General features: G+C 40.9%; 1 protein-coding gene across 1 annotated transcript; it reads left to right on the top strand.

Moving 5' to 3' along the window:
- The first annotated feature begins 16,115 nt into the window (after window positions 1-16,115).
- LOC147001599 (endogenous retrovirus group K member 10 Gag polyprotein-like) lies at window positions 16,116-16,979 on the top strand. The gene has a single exon (XM_085829333.1). The coding sequence runs from the start codon at window positions 16,116-16,118 to the stop codon at window positions 16,977-16,979; it is 864 nt and encodes a 287-aa protein (XP_085685459.1).
- Window positions 16,980-17,452: the final 473 nt, after the last annotated feature.

Genomic DNA, 17,452 nt, shown 5'->3' with positions numbered 1-17,452 from the left:
CTGTTCCATTCAGAGACTTTATAGAAGTGAGAAATAAGAATGTGTCTACTTCAAAAATCTTGCTTCAATTAGCTGGAATTATTATATGATTCCATAAAAGTTATAAAGTAGTTCCAAAGACACCCAGATGAGCAGCATCTATTAAATCCATACTTAAAATGGTTTTTAAGATCATTATATTAAAACATCAGCTTTAATTAATGAATGACTAAAGCCTTTTATCCTTTCAAATTATCAGTTCTTTTCCAACAATGCTTATCACTAGACAATGTTGTTCTTATTTTAGGTTTATGTCTAGTGACCTTTACATGCTTTTATGAATGAAAAAAAGTAATCAAAGTCAATATTATATCCTTGGGAGCATGGCAGAAATTAGTGTCAGAATCAAGTGCTTCTGGTCCCTCTCTGCCTTCGGGATGTCAGTATGTAGTGGCTCTGTGTCACTCATTGCCAAAGACCCTTTCCCACTTTCATCTCCAGTGCTAATGGACCAGCTGATTTAGCTGACACATGCAGATGCTGCAACCTTGCCCAAGGCACTTGTAAACTGTCTGGACCCTATTTTTCTGGCTCTGTTTGGCAACCACCTCTTCTACCTCTAGATGCACACTTACTAGCTGCTGCATGTGGTCACTGGAGCCATATATCCAGACTTGTCAGAGATCACCAGATAGACAGGACTAGAAAGGAAACTTCCCAGAACATATAGTTCAAATATTAAAAGTACAGACTAAAAGCATATGGGAGAAATTAAAAAAATGTTTTGAAAATTACTACAAGAAAAGGTATGGCATATTTAAAAGCAGACCCAATCAGGGAAAAGGATAATTATTTGATGGAAATTTTCAAAGACTGAAAGACTTGAAAAACTATTTCAATTTCTGAATGATCAAAATTGTCAACCTAGACTGTAATGCTCAGCAAAACTATTAAATTTAAGAAGCAATAAACCTTTCCAAAAAGAAGACAAAAAACAATGGATTAAGATAATGGAAGGAATACTTTTGACTGAAGAAAAGGGTCAACACACTAAAAAGTGCCACATGTGGGAAGTGGGGAGAGGATACCAGCACACTTAATCAATCCCAAGAAAAGACCCAATAGTCAACAAAATTATAGAAATTTCCATATATGTTTTATAATACATTTGAATATTAATGAACTCAACTCCAAATTAAAAATTTTTATTGAGTAGCAGTTGGATTAGAAATGGGGTTCAACTTTTTTGCTGCCTCCAACAAATGCACAGTAGCATAAGTTTTTGACATCAACTCAGGTTAAATGGATGGGAAGTGGTATTCCAAGCATCTAAAAGTATGAAACAGGGAGGGATAGCTTTTCTGGTTTCTCAAAACACAAACAAACAAACCCACAAACTTCAAGTCAAAATTCTTCATAATTGATAAGAAAGTCTCATCATGCTCATAACAGAGACATTCCATTAGGATAATATTAAAATTCTAAACATTAGAAACAGAATAAAGAAGAGTGTTGAAAGCTGTGGAAGTAAAAGGTCAAGTCAGTTAAAAAGGAAAGGCCACCAAAACAACATCTGACTATTTTATAGACATCTTTAAAGCCAGAAGGGCCTAAGAGAATATATTTCAAGGCTGAAAAACTACAACCATCTATCAAGACTATTATACCTGACAATACTATTAAAAACGAAGAGAAATAATAACATTCCATGGTTAAAACAGAAATGTATGACCACTAAGCTAACTCTATAGAGGATATTGGGAAGAATCCTCCAGTATGAAGAGAACTATAAACACACCCAAGAGATCAAAGGGAAGTAACCAACAATATCAGGACAAGTTATTACAGAAACATCTACAAAAGTTCAGTGAACACTGCTAAAGTAGGATCAGAAAGACTAAGAACCAGAGGATCAGGGTATTTTCTTTGAGCTTGTATGTCCCAGGAATAACAGAAAGCTCTATCCCAAATGTCTCACCAACATGACTGCCAAATCATGCATCATATGTTTTGTCCCTGAACAAGGAAAACAACAATAAATTTGCCCAAGTTGAGTTTCAAGACCTGTGTGAGCTTTAGAACTCATGGATTGAGGCTCACTGGTTAGCACATCACCATGGGTGTGCCTCAGAGAGAGGCAGAGCCCTGAGGACTGTGTGCCCTGAGGTCTTCATGCAGTTATGGAATATTGTTATGCTTCTTGCCCTCACTGTTATTATATATCTCCTAATCTATAAGCTGTATGAAACTCTAAGTTGGTTTCCAACCCCTCAGTGGGCACTGGCATTAGTAATTACAATAATAGTGATTGATTTTTTTAAGCATTGGGGCTAGAACAGATTAATGGTTCAACCACCACCATTAGAAAGAACCTAGAGATATAGAATCTTAGTAACAATCATCACCCTTAGAAAACATTTGGAGATACAGATTGATAGTAAAGGTAGGTTAAGATGTTTTGTTAGTGGTTTTAATGTAGAAATCTTAGGGAATAATTTAACGTTCAGAAATGCACACTCTTGATAGTTGCGCCAAGGATTTTTGAGGTCAGAGAACAAGAACAATGGAAGTCTGGCAAGGAATAACTGACATGTCTTTCTTGCCAAAGCTGGGCTGGTGGTCCAGTTGATGATTAATTCTTTGTACCCATTTTTGCACTTGGCTTCCTGATATAATTTAATAAATAATTGCTGTTGAATAGGTGTGCACTCTGAAGATTTAAAGTTGAAATGACTGAATTTTTATATAAAAGTTTAAATTTGTAATTCAGTTAAGATATTTTATGAGATTATTTTTTAAAATAAATAATACAATGACTGATCTTTTCTTTGTAATGGCAAATTGAAGCCTGCCAGTAAGACTATTGACTGAGAAAAATTCCTTGCTTAAGTTTGTTATAATCTGTAAATTGCTTAGACATGAATGTATGTGGGTTCTTGGGAATAATTTGATTTTTTCTCCTGCAATAAATACATACATCATTTAATCATATAAAGGTATTGTGGAACATGTTTGTGTGTGTGTGTGTGTGTGTGTGTGTGTGTGTGTGTGTGTACTCATAATCGTATTCTTAAAGAAAAGTAGAATGTAATCACATTGTAATTTCTATACTGCTTGAGATACTTTGCTGGGGGATATAAGCATGGAGAGAAGAAATTAAGTTTCTTGAGCTTTGCTTCATCCATCAAGTGTGTGTGTGAATGTGTGTGGGGGGGGGTGGGTTTGTGTGTATGGATTTGTGCCTGCTTTATATTAATTTCTGTTCCCACATCCCCTCCTTGGATCACTGAACATGCTGCCAGAGCTGGCCTTTGACACAGGAGGCTTCAATCCTACACAAAGAACTACAGACAATGCTAAAAGTTGGAGAAAGTCTTCTCCAGAGAATATCACACCACTGATTATCCAATACCAAATGATCAGCCTTGAAAACACTCATATAAGTAAATTTACATAGACTTAATGATTTTATATTTAGGAAAATATAGGCCTATACATATACATACACACATATATCCATATAACAACAATTAAAGAAAACAGAGGCCATGGTTGTGAAAGAGCAAGAGAGGTATATGGGAGGGTTTGGAACAGAAAAGGATGGGAGATATTATAGTAATTTTACTATAATTTCAAAAATAAAAGATGACTAAGAAAGAAACACCACAAAAATCAAGAGACATCAGTAAATATATATTTTCTTTTTTATTAGATATTTACTTTATTTACATTTCAAATGTTGGCCCTGTTCCTGTTTTCCCCTCTGAAAAGCCCCTATCCTCCCCACTCACCAACCCACCCACTCTTGCTTTCTGGCCCTGGCATTCCCCTACAATGAGGTATAGAGCCTTCACAGGGCCAAAGGTCTCTCCTCCCATTGATGACCTACAGGGCCATCCTCTGCTACATATGCAGCTGGAGCCATGAGTCCCACCTAAAGGTATGACCATCCAGTGATTGTCTCACCTGGTAATCCATCCATACAGTCACCAAACCCAGATGCTATTGTGAATGACAAGTACTTACTGACAAAAGCCTGTTATAGCTGCATCTTGAGAGGTTCTACCAGTGCCTGACAAATACAGAGGTGGATCCTCACAACCTACCATTGCACTGAGCACAGGGTCCCCAATAAAGGAGCTAGAAAAAGGACCCAAGGAGCTGAAGGGGTTTGCAGCCCCATAGGAGGAACAAGAATATGAACTCACCAATACCCCCAGAGCTCCCAAAGACTAAAATACCAACCAAAGAGTACACCTGGTGGGACTCATGTCTCCAGCTGCATATGTAGCAGAGGATTGCCTAGTTGGTCATCAATGGGAGGAGAGGTTCTTGGTTCTGTGAAGGTTCTATGCCTCATTGTAGGTGAATGCCAGTTCCAGGAAGCAGAAGTGGGCGGATTGGTGACCAGGGGGACGGGAGGGTTGTTTTCTGAGCGGAAACCAGGAAAGAGGACAACATTTGAAATGTAACTAAAGAAAATATCTAATTAACAAAAAAAGCATTTGTAGAAAAATATGTGTGTGCTGGTATGGGGAGGCAGGGATAGAAATGAGTTCAGAAAATATCTTAGTTTGCTTTATATTGCTGTGATAACAACCATGATCAAACACAACTAGGGGAAGAGGGGATTTCTTTACATTACAGTTTATAGGCCACCATTAAGGGGAGTCTGAGCAGGGCCTCAAGGCAGTGAACCCTGAGGCAGGAAGAGAAAGAGACCTTGAAGGAACACTGCTTATCAACTTGCTCCTAGTGATTTGCTTTTCCTTTTTTTTTTTTTTTTTTTTTTTTTTATATACTGGCTCAGGCCACGCAGTGCACTGGGCCCTCTTACATCAAAAATAGAGTACGAACTTGCTTACTCCATTCAGATTGTTTGGTGTCATTTCTTTTAATTGAGGTTTCCACATCCCAGATAAATCTACCTTGTGTCAAGTTGGTCCAAAACCAAAACCCAAACCCAAACCTAAACCTAAACTCAAACCCAAACCCAAACCAGAAGCCAAAGCCCAGCTAACCTGGCCAGAGAGGGTGAAAGTTTGAGAGTAGTTCATGTGCATTATATCACTGTATAAAACTGTCAACGAGGGCTGGAGAGATGGCTCAGTGGTTAAGAGCACTGACTGCTCTTTCAAAGATCCTGAGTTCAATTCCCAGCAACCACATGGTGGTTCACAACCATCTGTAATGGGAACTGTAAGAGGATGCCCTCTTCTGGTGTCTGAAGATAGCTGCAGTGTACTCATGTATATAAAATGAATATTTTTAAAAACTGTCAACCAATTAAATTAATAAAATCTAAGTATATGACTAAACAAAGTCTTAAAATTGAGCAATGGGGATTTCCTCACATTCTAACTCAATTTTCAGATGGCTTTTGGGATATGACATAATAGAACGGTGGCTCCATCAGTAACTATTGAAGATATGATTTTTGTTCTGTTAGACAATTTATAGTCTTTGCGACTTGACACCTTGCTATTGATCTTGTGACTTTTTTCCTTTGTAGATTTTGATCAAGACTACCAGAAACAATTTTCTTTCTAGCTGCACATGACAGCAATGTGCCCCACTGTTCTACCTGGGGATCAGATCAATTCTTCCACATTGCCTCATAATTTAGTTGTCTTTCCTGCTGGGGAAACTATCACAGCCTAGAACATTGATGACATTGAGCTGACCAGACTTTAAACAGTTTTAGTAACAGGGGAAGACATGCTCCCACCAGGAGACATAGCATTGATTCCATTCAGAGTGTGAAAATGACTGGCACCTGGACATTTAGGCTCCTCCCACCTATGTCTGACAGACAAGGAATAGATACTATGTTTGATAGGTTAATTGGTATTCATTTTTAAATGAAAATTGAGTTCCTACTATATAATTGGGATAAGATAGGGGGTGTTTGAAATACTCTTAGCATGCCACATGCTATCATTACATCAGTGAAAGATCCCCCAACCGCATTTGATTCATGCACAAATGATATGGTACCTAGACTTCATTTGAACATAACCTTCACTTTTGATGCATAACATGGTCTAAATCCCTGGAGTGACTGCCATTACAACCCTAGACCCTGCTGTCACTCACAGGAAGTTGATTATATGAAGTGGGTACAGGAGGAATTCTTGTAGGACACTTAAGAATCCTGCTTTCATTGAGGTCTTTTTATACTATTTTTCTTTCTTAAATACATAACCAATTCCCCAAAAAGACTGTCATTGTGCTCGTTCTTAATTCTGCCAGTGGATATTATTGCCTGTTTTTAAAGGCAACTCCAAGCCTGTGATCCCAGAGCTCAGGATCAGGATGCCTGGCACCATATGTGCATATCTTCTATTTGTTCAAGCATCTTGGTAAGAAAAGAAATTGTCAATATCTAAGAAAAAGTCTTACACTGCACCATTAAGCTATTCTGTTGATATAAAATATACAGCTAAGTGACTGTTGCCAATGACTGTTGAATCAAATCATTTAAAAGAGAATGAGGAAAGCTAGAAGCAGATGGAAAAATATTTAATTTATAGTATGGAGGTATTTTTCTTCTCTGTGGGGGAAAATCATATCTGACCCATGGATTTTCTGTGGCCGAAGGGTTTTGCAGGGAGTTGTTACTTGCAAGTAGCACTGCCATCTACTGTGAAGGCCAATGTCTTTAGAGACTTCATGGTAGTCGCCATTTGAATAACTCGTGTATAAATCTGGAAGGGGTGTGGTGTGCCTTCTTGAGAGGTTACATATTACAAAGGGTGTCATTAAATTAACTTATGTTTCAGCTCAGTCTCCCTGACTCAGCTGAGTGAATTTGAGCTATGGCTTGTGAATAGATTATTAATGCTGGGCTCTAAAGCTTAATACAAGTGTCTCTTTAAAGTTATCATTAAATAATAATGACATAGAGTTCAGAAGCTCTAATATTTTTCAGAGTAGTATCTGAGGTACACAGTGTACTGTTATTTAATTATAAAGTGGAAATTCAGAGAGCATAAAATCTTAGCCTTGCTTTCACTATCCAGTAATGAATGTTGATCAGAATGTAGTAATCTGGTAGATGAGCAAACCCTTCAGCAGGGCACTTTATCTTCCTTGTCCTTAAACCCTCTTGTCAAGAAACAAAAGCCCCAACCAACAAGTTTTCAGGAAGCTTTGCCTGTATTCAGGTAAAAAAAAAAAATGGGGTTTTCTCTGGTTTAGTTTGGTTTGGTTTTTGTTCTGTTTTTAAGGCCTATGTAGTAAAATCATTTTAAAAGACAATGATAAAATTGTTTTCTATTGAATGTTTGGCAGAGAGTTGCTGCCTATAAGTCAATTAAGAAGGTCTAATTTTTTTTTTAATTTTTTTAAAATTAGGTATTTTCCTCACTTACATTTCCAATGCTATCCCCAAAGTCCCCCATACCCTCCCCACACTCCCACTTCTTGGCCCTGGCATTCCCCTGTACTGAGGCATATAAAGTTTGCACGACCAATGGGCCTCTCTTTCCACAGATGGCCGGCTAGAGAAAGTACCCAAAGAGCTAAATGGATCTGCAACTCTATAGGTGGAACAACAATATGACCTAACCAGTACCCCGCTTCTAGTCTCTTCTCTAGCTACATATGTATAAGAAGGTCTAATCTTAAAGTTCAGTAACTGACAAAGGAAAAGAGCTAAAGAAAATCCCTGGGACCAGCCTACCACCTGGGCTCTTTCCAGCTTGTATAAACCAATGAAAGGTAACACTTCAGATCAGAGCTAGGTACTTACAGAGCAAAACAAAAGGCTCTATAGAGGTGTGACCCAAACAAGACAGCTTCTTTCAAGGGACATTTCTCTAATATTTCCAATAAAATGGAGAGTCACTATTCGCCTTTGGAAGAAATACTGCTGCCCTAAATTACTACACATGATAGGGAAGAGAAATTGCACATTTCCAGTTTTGTTTCTTTTATTTGTGTCTATCACTATGGCAAGGCTCTAGAAATCTCTCCCAAGATAGCTATCCGAGTGCTGTGTTTTTTATCCCCCCCACATACACCCACCCACATGCCCAATGGTCTGATTTGTGATCCAGCAGTGTCAGCCACCAGCAAAGGGGTAGTGTTTGAAGCCAGTCCCGGCCACTCCATTAACAACCCAAAACTGGAAGTTTCAACACCGAAAAGGAAAAACATAACAAATGGATCAGTAATAACTGTCTTGTGAAAGATATTGATGGCTATTCTGCAAGAGGATCCAAGATCATCTGCATGTCTCACCTCCATGTATCCTTTTGTTTTTCTTAAGATCTTGCTTTGGGGCTGCACACAATAACACATCATTTGACAAACAAACAAACAAACAAAAAAACCACTAAGACTTTGCCAATAAAGAATCCAAGGCTCAGGAAATTAATCTTCTTTAATGCTGTGCCACTAAAACATGAAGAGAAACATTGAACCTAGGCATTATGACTTTATAAGTGTATTTTTTCAACATGTTTTTTATTCTATAGATATTTATTTTGCTTTTTAAAAATAACGTGTGATAATACTTTAACAAATTATGAATCATTTTAGCTAGTACTTGTTTTTCTTAATATAATTCCTAGAACTTATTTCATAGTGAAAAGAATCCTGAATAACAATGATATTTCTTCTACTATTTTCCACCTCTCCTTTAGTGTACCTATCTCATTCCTCCTGTTAAAGTACAGAGCTAAGTTAACCTTGCCAGAGAGAATTTTAGAAAAGGTGTGCAGATTTAACCAGAGTGTGAGTTTGAAACAGATGAGCTGAATTTGGAAATTTCCATAGGGATGGATGTATGACCGGGCAGCACCAGTGAACTAATCCTCTAGTTTCTCTTCTTTTGCATTTTTGCCTTATTAGACTGCTAGTAAATTTCACAGTGTGATGGATTAGTGACTTCCCAAGGTACATCCTAGTAATTCCAACATAGCGGTAGCTCATGACTAAAAGCACATCAGCATCCCATTCTGCAGATTCTGTTCATTGCTTCCAACGATTTTCTGCCTATCATCCTTTTCTTAAGTACTTGTTGTTCTGAGTCACCTCTGCCAGCGAATTATTTGGAATACTTGCTCATGATCTAGTGGAACCTAGTGGAACCTAGTGGAACCCTTTCTCTCAGACTCACAGAACTGAGATGGACTTGAATATAGATATTCACAGGAGCAGCTAATAGCCATGAATTCAGCTATCAAGAAGTCAATGGTTGGCTTTTTACCTGGGCTGTCTGTCTGGGATTCCTCAGAACCTCATTGTATGGCCTCCTCCGTCAAGATTTTTTCTTGTCCTTATTTCTGTAAAGCACATCCTAGGTGACATTCCTAATGAGAAATCCTTGTCTTCTAAGTCCTAGTGCTAAATTTCAACTGTAACTGCTTTTACTTCTTATCATTACCATGATAAATTACAATAATTGAGTTGCTTTAAAGAGCATATAAGCATATTCTTCTGTGCTGCTGCCCCCACTTCTTCCCAATTTCATGATCCCTATTCTTTAGTTATTATTTGTGTGTGTGTGTGTGTATATATATATATATATATATATATATACACACACACACACACACACACACAAACATATATATGCAGGGCCGTGGGTGTTGAGAAAAGAGGGGAGTGGGAGAGAACCTGCATCCCGCCAGAGTTCCAGTACTCTGGGCAGGCAGAAGCGGGAGGACTGTGCATACTTTCCACTTGGCCCCGGGTAGGCATCTGGCTGTGTTAGGCCACTGACCCCACATGGTGGGTGGTGGAAATGGGGCAGCCCCAGGTACCAGGTTCTTAGCCTCTGGCATCCCACACTAGATAAGGTGGAGGTTCTGAGAACAGAATAGGGGCCCCGAGGAGAAAGGGAAGGACAGGGGGAGAGGGGGCGTTGGATGGTTCCCATGCGGGTGATAGTCCTTGGTCAGGTCCGTGGCTGTAGCACAGGATAGCCTTCTGGTGTGAGATTAGACATGGCTCCTTAGGAGAAAGCCTATCCCATCATTCAAGCATGGCAGGCCTTGATGATCAGAGACAGTATATAATTTTAGAGCTTTATTGTAGAAAGGCAGGAAGAAAGAAGAGGAAGTAGAAAGAAAGAGGGAGAGGCCAGCCATGGCCACGTGGCGAGAGGGGGGAAGAAAAAGAGAAAAAGTAAGATAGAGAGTGTATTAGTTAGGGTTTTACTGCTGTGAACAGACACTATGACCAAGGCAAGTCTTATAAAAAACAACAACATTTAATTGGGGCTGGCTTACAGGTTCAGAGCTTCAGTCCATTATCATCAAGTTGGGAGCATGGCAGTATCCAGGCAGGCATGGCGCAGGAGGAGCTGAGAGTTCTATGTCTTCATCCAAAGGCTGCTAGTGGAAGACTGACTTCCAGGCAACTAGGGTGAAGATCTTATACCCACACCCACAGTGACACACCCATTCCAACCAGGTCACACCTATTCCAACAAGGCCACACCTTCAGATGGTGCCACTCCCTGGTCCAAGGATATACAAACCATCACAGAGAGTAAGAAAGGTAAAAGCTGAGAGAGAGAGAGAGAGAGAGAGAGAGAGAGAGAGAGAGAGAGAGAGAGAGAGAGAGAGAGAGGTGGGGCCAAGCAACCCCTCTTATAAAGGGCTGAGCTATCTTGCTGTTGACAGGTAACTGTGGGGAGGAGCATACCTGGCTATAGTCAGGTAACTGTGGGAGTGGAGTCTAGCCAGAATGCCAGAAGCTTGGGACATTGTCTACATGACTGATAGCCACAAACCTCTCCTGTTGGGGCTGTGGGGGCAGTAACTTCAACAGGAGCCAGGGGTCCAGGAGACATGACTGAACGCCTACTATCCCATGTAGGTGGAAATTACCACCTGCCATGTCTCACTGGGGTTTGAGACCTAAGCTCTACTGGAGACCAGGCTGTCTGTGCATAGCCCATTGTCCCACATTCTTCTTGTTCTAGAAGTCAGAGATCTAAATGCTCTCCAGAAAGATCTATGTGAGATGCTGCTCTGGTGCCTGTTCTATATGCCTTCCTTAGTTTATGGCTCTTTTCTTCTGTTACAGTAGCATTGAAAGCTAGAGATGTATTGAGTCATTTTACAGAATGTAATTTTCTGCTTTCTGAGAGAACAGAACAACTGGTCAGTGTGGAGAACAAACTACCCAAAACACCAAAGTAAATTGAGATGCTCAGTCACTTGGCCAGGGGATTACCACTCCCAAAGGTTGATTTACTTTAAGTCATTGTCTTAATTAAGGTTTCAATGCTGTGAAGACCCTTTGACCACAGAAACTCTTATAAAGGACATTTAACTGGGGATTACTTACAAGTTCAGAGAGTCAGCCTAAGATCATTATAACAGGAAGCTTGGCAGGATCTAAGCATGGGGCTGGAGGAGCTTAGAGTTCAACTTCTTATTCTGAAGGCAACTAAGAGAAGAGTAGCTTTTGAGCAGCTAGGATAAGGATCTTAAAGTCCACATCCACAGTGGCAAACTTCCTCCAACAAGGCTGCATATCCTCCATTAACGCATACCTCCTAATAGTACTGCTTCCTGGGCCAAGCATATTCAAACCACCACATTCTACTCCCTGGCCCCCAATATGGCCCCATAATGATAGTTGACTGAACCCCAGAACCTGTAAGTAAACCTCAAGTAAATGTTGTCTTTTATAACATAAGAATTGCTGTGGTCATGATGTCTCTTCACAGCAGTGAATTTCTAATACAGAAGTTGGTACCAGGAGTGGGGCATTGCCTTGATAGGCCTGACCATGCTATTGTTTGGACAAATATGGATTTGGGGATTTTGGATTTGGAAAGCAGTGGAATGCTTTAGGAATATGGAAGGCATTGGGGCTGAGAGTAAATTGAACTGTGAAGGCCTGGCTATGGAGGTTTCAAAGAAAAATATTAGTATGTGTTTGGCAGACTGTTTGGTGATGTTTTGGTGAAGAAAGTTGCTGCTTTTTGCCCTTGTCTGAAGAATGTAAAGTAGATTTAAACCAACTTCACGCCCTCCATAGTCTATAGAAATCTCAACAATGTTAAAAGTCCAAATATCAAAGACTCAAAAAAGATTCATCCAATCACACAACTGAAATCCCTAAATAAAATAGGAAATCAGTTGAGCAAACTCCAAATTCTGCATCTCCATGCCTGATGCCAAATTGATCTTCAGATCTCCAACTCTGTTTTCATCTTTGTTGACTGCAACAAACTACTTTCTCCTGGGCTGGTTCCACTTCTTGTTAGCAGATTTCTTCAGCTCTTGGCAACTCAGATACCTTGGGGTGTCCAAGTTAACTTTAGTGTTACACCTTCTTGTTCAAATGTCTGAGATCCAAACATGATTTTCTGGGCACCTCCAAAGGGCTTGGGTCACATCTCCAGTCTCCCTCTGTAAAACTCTGGTTGATTCTACTCCACTGCTGTTGTTGTTCTTGGCACTTGCATCTCCAAAATGCTAGGGTCTTCTGCTGAAACTAGGGTTCACTAATAAACTCTCATAGGTTCTCATTATAGTGCTAAACTTCAACTTCTTTGTAACTTCTTTCAATCCTGGGATGTCATCTGCAACTGAGGCTGTACCTTAACCTTTACCAATAACCTTCTCTGGCTTTTCACAGTGTCAAGCCTCAGCTGCTCTACATGACCCCTTCATACCTTCAAAACCAGTGCCACCTCAGTGATTCTTATATATTACCAACTCTAGCTGCAGCAAGAAGTACAAATGTGGCTATCTCTGGAACACAGCTTCTTTGTGCTCCCAGAAAACACTTCTGAGATTTCACTTCAGTGATGCTGGTCTCTTCTCTTCTTCTTCTTCTTCTTCTTCTTCTTCTTCTTCTTCTTCTTCTTCTTCTTCTTCTTCTTCTTCTTCTTCTTCTTCTTCTTCTTTCTCCTTCTCCTTCTCCTTCTCCTTCTCCTTCTCCTTCTCCTTCTCCTTCTCCTTCTCCTTCTCCTTCTCCTTCTCCTTCTCCTTCTCCTTCTCCTTCTCCTTCTCCTTCTCCTTCTCCTTCTCCTTCTCCTCCTCCTCCTCCTCCTCCTCCTCCTCCTCCTCTTCCTCCTCCTCCTCCTTCTCCTCTCCTTTCTTCTTTTCTTCTCCTTCTTCTTTTTCTTTTTTTTTTTTGTTTTTTTTTTTTGTTTCTTTTTTTTTTGAGACAGGGTTTCTCTGTGTAGCCCTGGCTGTTCTTGAACTCACTTTGTAGACCAGACTGACCTCGAACTCAGAAATCCACCTGCCTCTGCCTCCCAAGTGCTGGGATTAAAGGCATGTGCCACTACCACCTGGCCTTGCTGGTCTTTTCTTAACCACTGCTAATTTCTTAGCTCCAAATAACCAGCATCAATTGTCTCAGTAGTCCCTTCTATTTTTTACTCTAAAGCCAGAGCCACATAGCTGAAGCTGCTGAGTTGTGCTGCTATCTTGGGCTGGAATATGGCTCCATTGTTCTATTACATTTCTCTTTTCCAACTTTTTCATTGCCTAAACTTAGTTTACTGGAACTTGCTTTGTAGATCGACCTTGAAATCAGAAAATTCCATGCTAGTCTCCTAAGTGCTGGAATTAAAAGTGTGGTCCATTATGCTGGACTTAAGCTTTTCTGTACTTACAACTTGCTTCTTACATGGTTAACCTTGAACTCAGAGATCTGCTTGCCACTGTCTCCTGTCTACCTTGCTTGGCCCTAAGTTTTTCATGGTAACTATGACTTAAGAAACAAATCAGAAGCCTGTCCTTCTCTTCTGGATTGTAGTTCATTCCAGATTAATAGTGCAAGTTAAAGCAATAACTAAGTAATAATAACACCTAATATTATAAAACTATCCCTTGTTTAATGGCAGACACATAGACAATAAGCTTAACTTGGTGGGATCTTGCCACAAAGTCACTACTCCTTTAATCTGTTTTTCTTTTTGAACACAGAATTCAGCTTCCTAATTTTCCATTAATAATTGAACGGTAAATTTCACATTTTTTTTCTAAGCTTTCTATGAATGTTCAAAATGTTCTTCATGAGATTTAACCAGAGTACAAAGTCTCTGTTGGTCTTTTTTTGAGACTTTCTTTTTCAGTGCAATAAATATAAATCTCTTAACCTTAGGTTCAGGCAGACTCTTCAGACAAGGACAACCAGCAGCCACATTCTTCAGCAAAATATCACAAGAACAGGCTCTTGGCTACATATTAAAATTATTCTCTTCTGAAACCTCTAAAGTCAGTCTTCCACAGTTGAAATCACCTCCAGCAACAAAGTTTTTTCTATTCGTAGTAGGATTACCCATTAAACCCCACTTAAAACATTCTAGTATATTTCAAATCTGAATTCCCAAAATCCACATTCTTTCAAGCAAAAGCATAACCAGGCATATGACAACAATACTACAGTACTTTGTACCCACTTCTGTCTTGGTTTGTATTTTACTTCTTTGAACAGACACCATGACCAAGGCAACTCTTATACGTACAACATTTGATTGGGGTTGCTTACAAATTTAGGGGTTCAGTCTATTATCATCAAGTCATGGTAGTATCCAGGCAGGCATGATGCAGGAGATGCTTAGAGATTCACAACTTCATCTAAAGGGCGCTAGGAGAAGACTGGCTTTTAGGTAGCTTAAAGGAGGGCCTTAAAACCCATGCCCCTAGTAACACACCTACTCTGGGAAGGCTACACCTATTCTAACAAGGCCATACCTCCTCCAAATAGTACCACTCCCTGGGCCAAGCATATTCAAATTATCACAGTGTGTTTGTGTGTGTATATATGTGTGTGTCTCTGTGTTGTTCATTTTTAGTGTTAATTAGAGTATGTATTAAGAAAATAATTTGGATTTAAAACATCGAGATTACAATTTTTATCAGTTAAAAAATGCATATAAGCTGAAATAAGTAGACACTTTTTATTTCTTAAAATTACAAATAAATCAATAAATAAACCCATGGTTTAAAATTGTTTCTATGTGAGGAGCGGGTGCGGCCGCCACCCCAAGATGGTACCTGGGATGGCTGCCAGGTCTTATGACCTGCACCTGACTTCCTCATTACCTCAGACTTAGCCACATCTCAACCACCTGCACTGTGCAGACGCCATGCGTCATCAGCTCGCCTGAGGTGTCGTCACTTGCTATGAACCAATGGACTGCCTTTACGTGACTGGGGTGATTGGGAGGAGTCAGTAGGGTATTTAAGGTGCACCCGGGGTTGTTTGGTGGATTCCTGTTCCTGCATTGCAATGCAAAGTGTTCCTGAATAAACCTGCTTGAAGAAGGAAACGTGGTGTTGTGTCTATCCTGCTGGTCGGGGTGGATGCGACAAGTGGTGGCCCGTAAGGGGACTTCTGCTTCAAGAGAGCGCTGCAGGTCCAGAACTTCAAGAGGTCAGGGTAGCGGTAGCCAGCTGGAAAGCTCCCAGGTAAGTGGGACGATTCAAGTTCTCAGTTAGAGACAATAAGGTTCCTGGTTAGGGATAATTAAAATAAAACAATTATGGGTAACACAGCATCAGGGCAGTCCATTCGCCAGGCCTTAAAGGATTTGTTGAAAGTAAAAGGAATCGGGCTGAAAAAGGAGAGGTTAGAAAACTTTCTAAAGGCCGTTGATCAGGTGGCTCCGTGGTTCCCTGTGTCAGGGCATCTTACAGGGCCTAGTTGGGAGAAATTAGGGAAGGATCTGAAGTTTGCCAAGGAGCAATGGGTCCTCTTCAAGGGGGTGTGTCCGGTATGGAAGTTAGTACATAACTGTATTAAGGACAGGGAGAAGTGCGGGGCTGAGTTGCAGAAAGAGAATGAGGCTTTGAACCAAGTAAGAGAGGAGAGATCACAGGAGTCTGATGCAGAGAGTAGCTCTAGCGAGGGGGACCTGTCCAAGGATGATTTAGAATGCCTTGCGGACAGTCTCGAAAAGGTAAGAGTGACGGTTCAGCCTTCGGCGCCTTCATAATCTCCAGGGGAACGTCCGGACGGTTTCTACACCCAGAGATGTGGAGAGAGCTAGGAGCACAGTGCTACCCAGTGTTCCAGGATGTGCAAGGAGCTAGATTTCATGAACCATTAGACTGGAAGAGTATACAAAGACTGGCTGAGTGCATAAGGGCTTATGGAGTGATTCTGCTTTTGTGGTGGCTCAGCTTGAGTCACTGCATTGCTACTCCCTTATGCTGAGTGATTGGCAGAACCTGGCTCGTGCTTGCCTGTCCCCAGGTCAGTATCTGGATTGGAAGGCATTTTTCATAGAATTTGCTGGTGAGAAAGCATCTCAGAATGCAGGGGCAGGGCAGGCCGCTTGGGATCAAGATATGTTACTGGGACAAGGGAGGTTTGCTGCAGCCCAAACCAATTATCCACTTCAAGCTTATGAGCAAATTAATAAGGTATGTACCAAATCCTGGAAGGCTCTCCCCAACAGAGGAGAAGTCAGAGGCAACTTAAGGAAGATCTTGCAAGGCCCTACTGAGACGTTTGCAGACGTTGTGGCTAGAATTGTAGAAGCTGCAGGCAAGATTTTTGGGGATCCCGACACAGCCATGCCGCTTGTAAAACAGTTGATTTTTGAGCAGTGCACTAAGGAGTGTAGACAAGCTATTATTCCTTATAAGAATACAGGATTGGAGGTCTGCATGAAGGTGTGCAGAGAGCTTGGAGGACCCTTGACTAATGCTGGCTTAGCCGCTGCTGTAGCCCAGGTTTCAAGAGGAAAGGGTGGTGCCAGAAGCACTGGATGCTTTCGATGTGGTCAACCAGGTCATATGAAGAGACAGTGCCCTCAGCAGGTGGGAGCAGGAAGTGCTTCTGGGCCATGCCCTGGCTTATGTCCCAAATGTAAGAAAGGAAATCATTGGGCTAACGAGTGTCGCTCTGTGAAAGACATCAATGGACAGCCTATTTCTCACAGTGGGGCTCATCCAAAAAAAAGGACGGCGGGGTCCCCGACTCCAGGGCCCTCAAATATATGGGGCAGTTTCTTAGGGGTGGCCCAACATGAGAATGCCAATGCAGTGGAACATCCCCGGTCATATTAACACCTCGGATGGGGGTGCAGTTGGTCGAGTCTGATTTTAAAGGGCCACTGCCACCTAATGCTGTAGGACTCCTGCTGGGACATAGCTCCATGACCCTTCAAGGGCTGGTTGTACAACCTGGAGTGATAGATTCAGATTATACTGGACAGGTCAAAATTATGGTTTCCTCACCACGGGGAATTGTTGCCATTTCCCCTGGTGATCGTATTGCACAGCTCCTCTTATTGCCAAGTTGTCATTCTGAGTTTCCAGCTAATGATAAAGAAAGAGGGAACAGAGGATTTGGTTCTACCGGAGCCACTTCAATTTACTACTCCATAGACCTTGATGAGAGACCTCTACTTGTATTGCAGGAAGAGGGAAAAGCTATTTCAGGATTGCTTGATACTGGCACTGACAGAAGCATAATTAGCGTAAAGGACTGGCTATCAGCTTGGCCACGTCAGCAGTCAGAACAACCCCTGAGAGGCCTG

Source organism: Mus caroli, unplaced genomic scaffold (genome assembly GCF_978045245.1).
Source record: "Mus caroli unplaced genomic scaffold, Mus_caroli_1 scaffold_13, whole genome shotgun sequence".
Classification (NCBI taxonomy): domain Eukaryota; kingdom Metazoa; phylum Chordata; class Mammalia; order Rodentia; family Muridae; genus Mus; species Mus caroli.
This window is presented reverse-complemented; position numbering and strand designations above follow the sequence as displayed.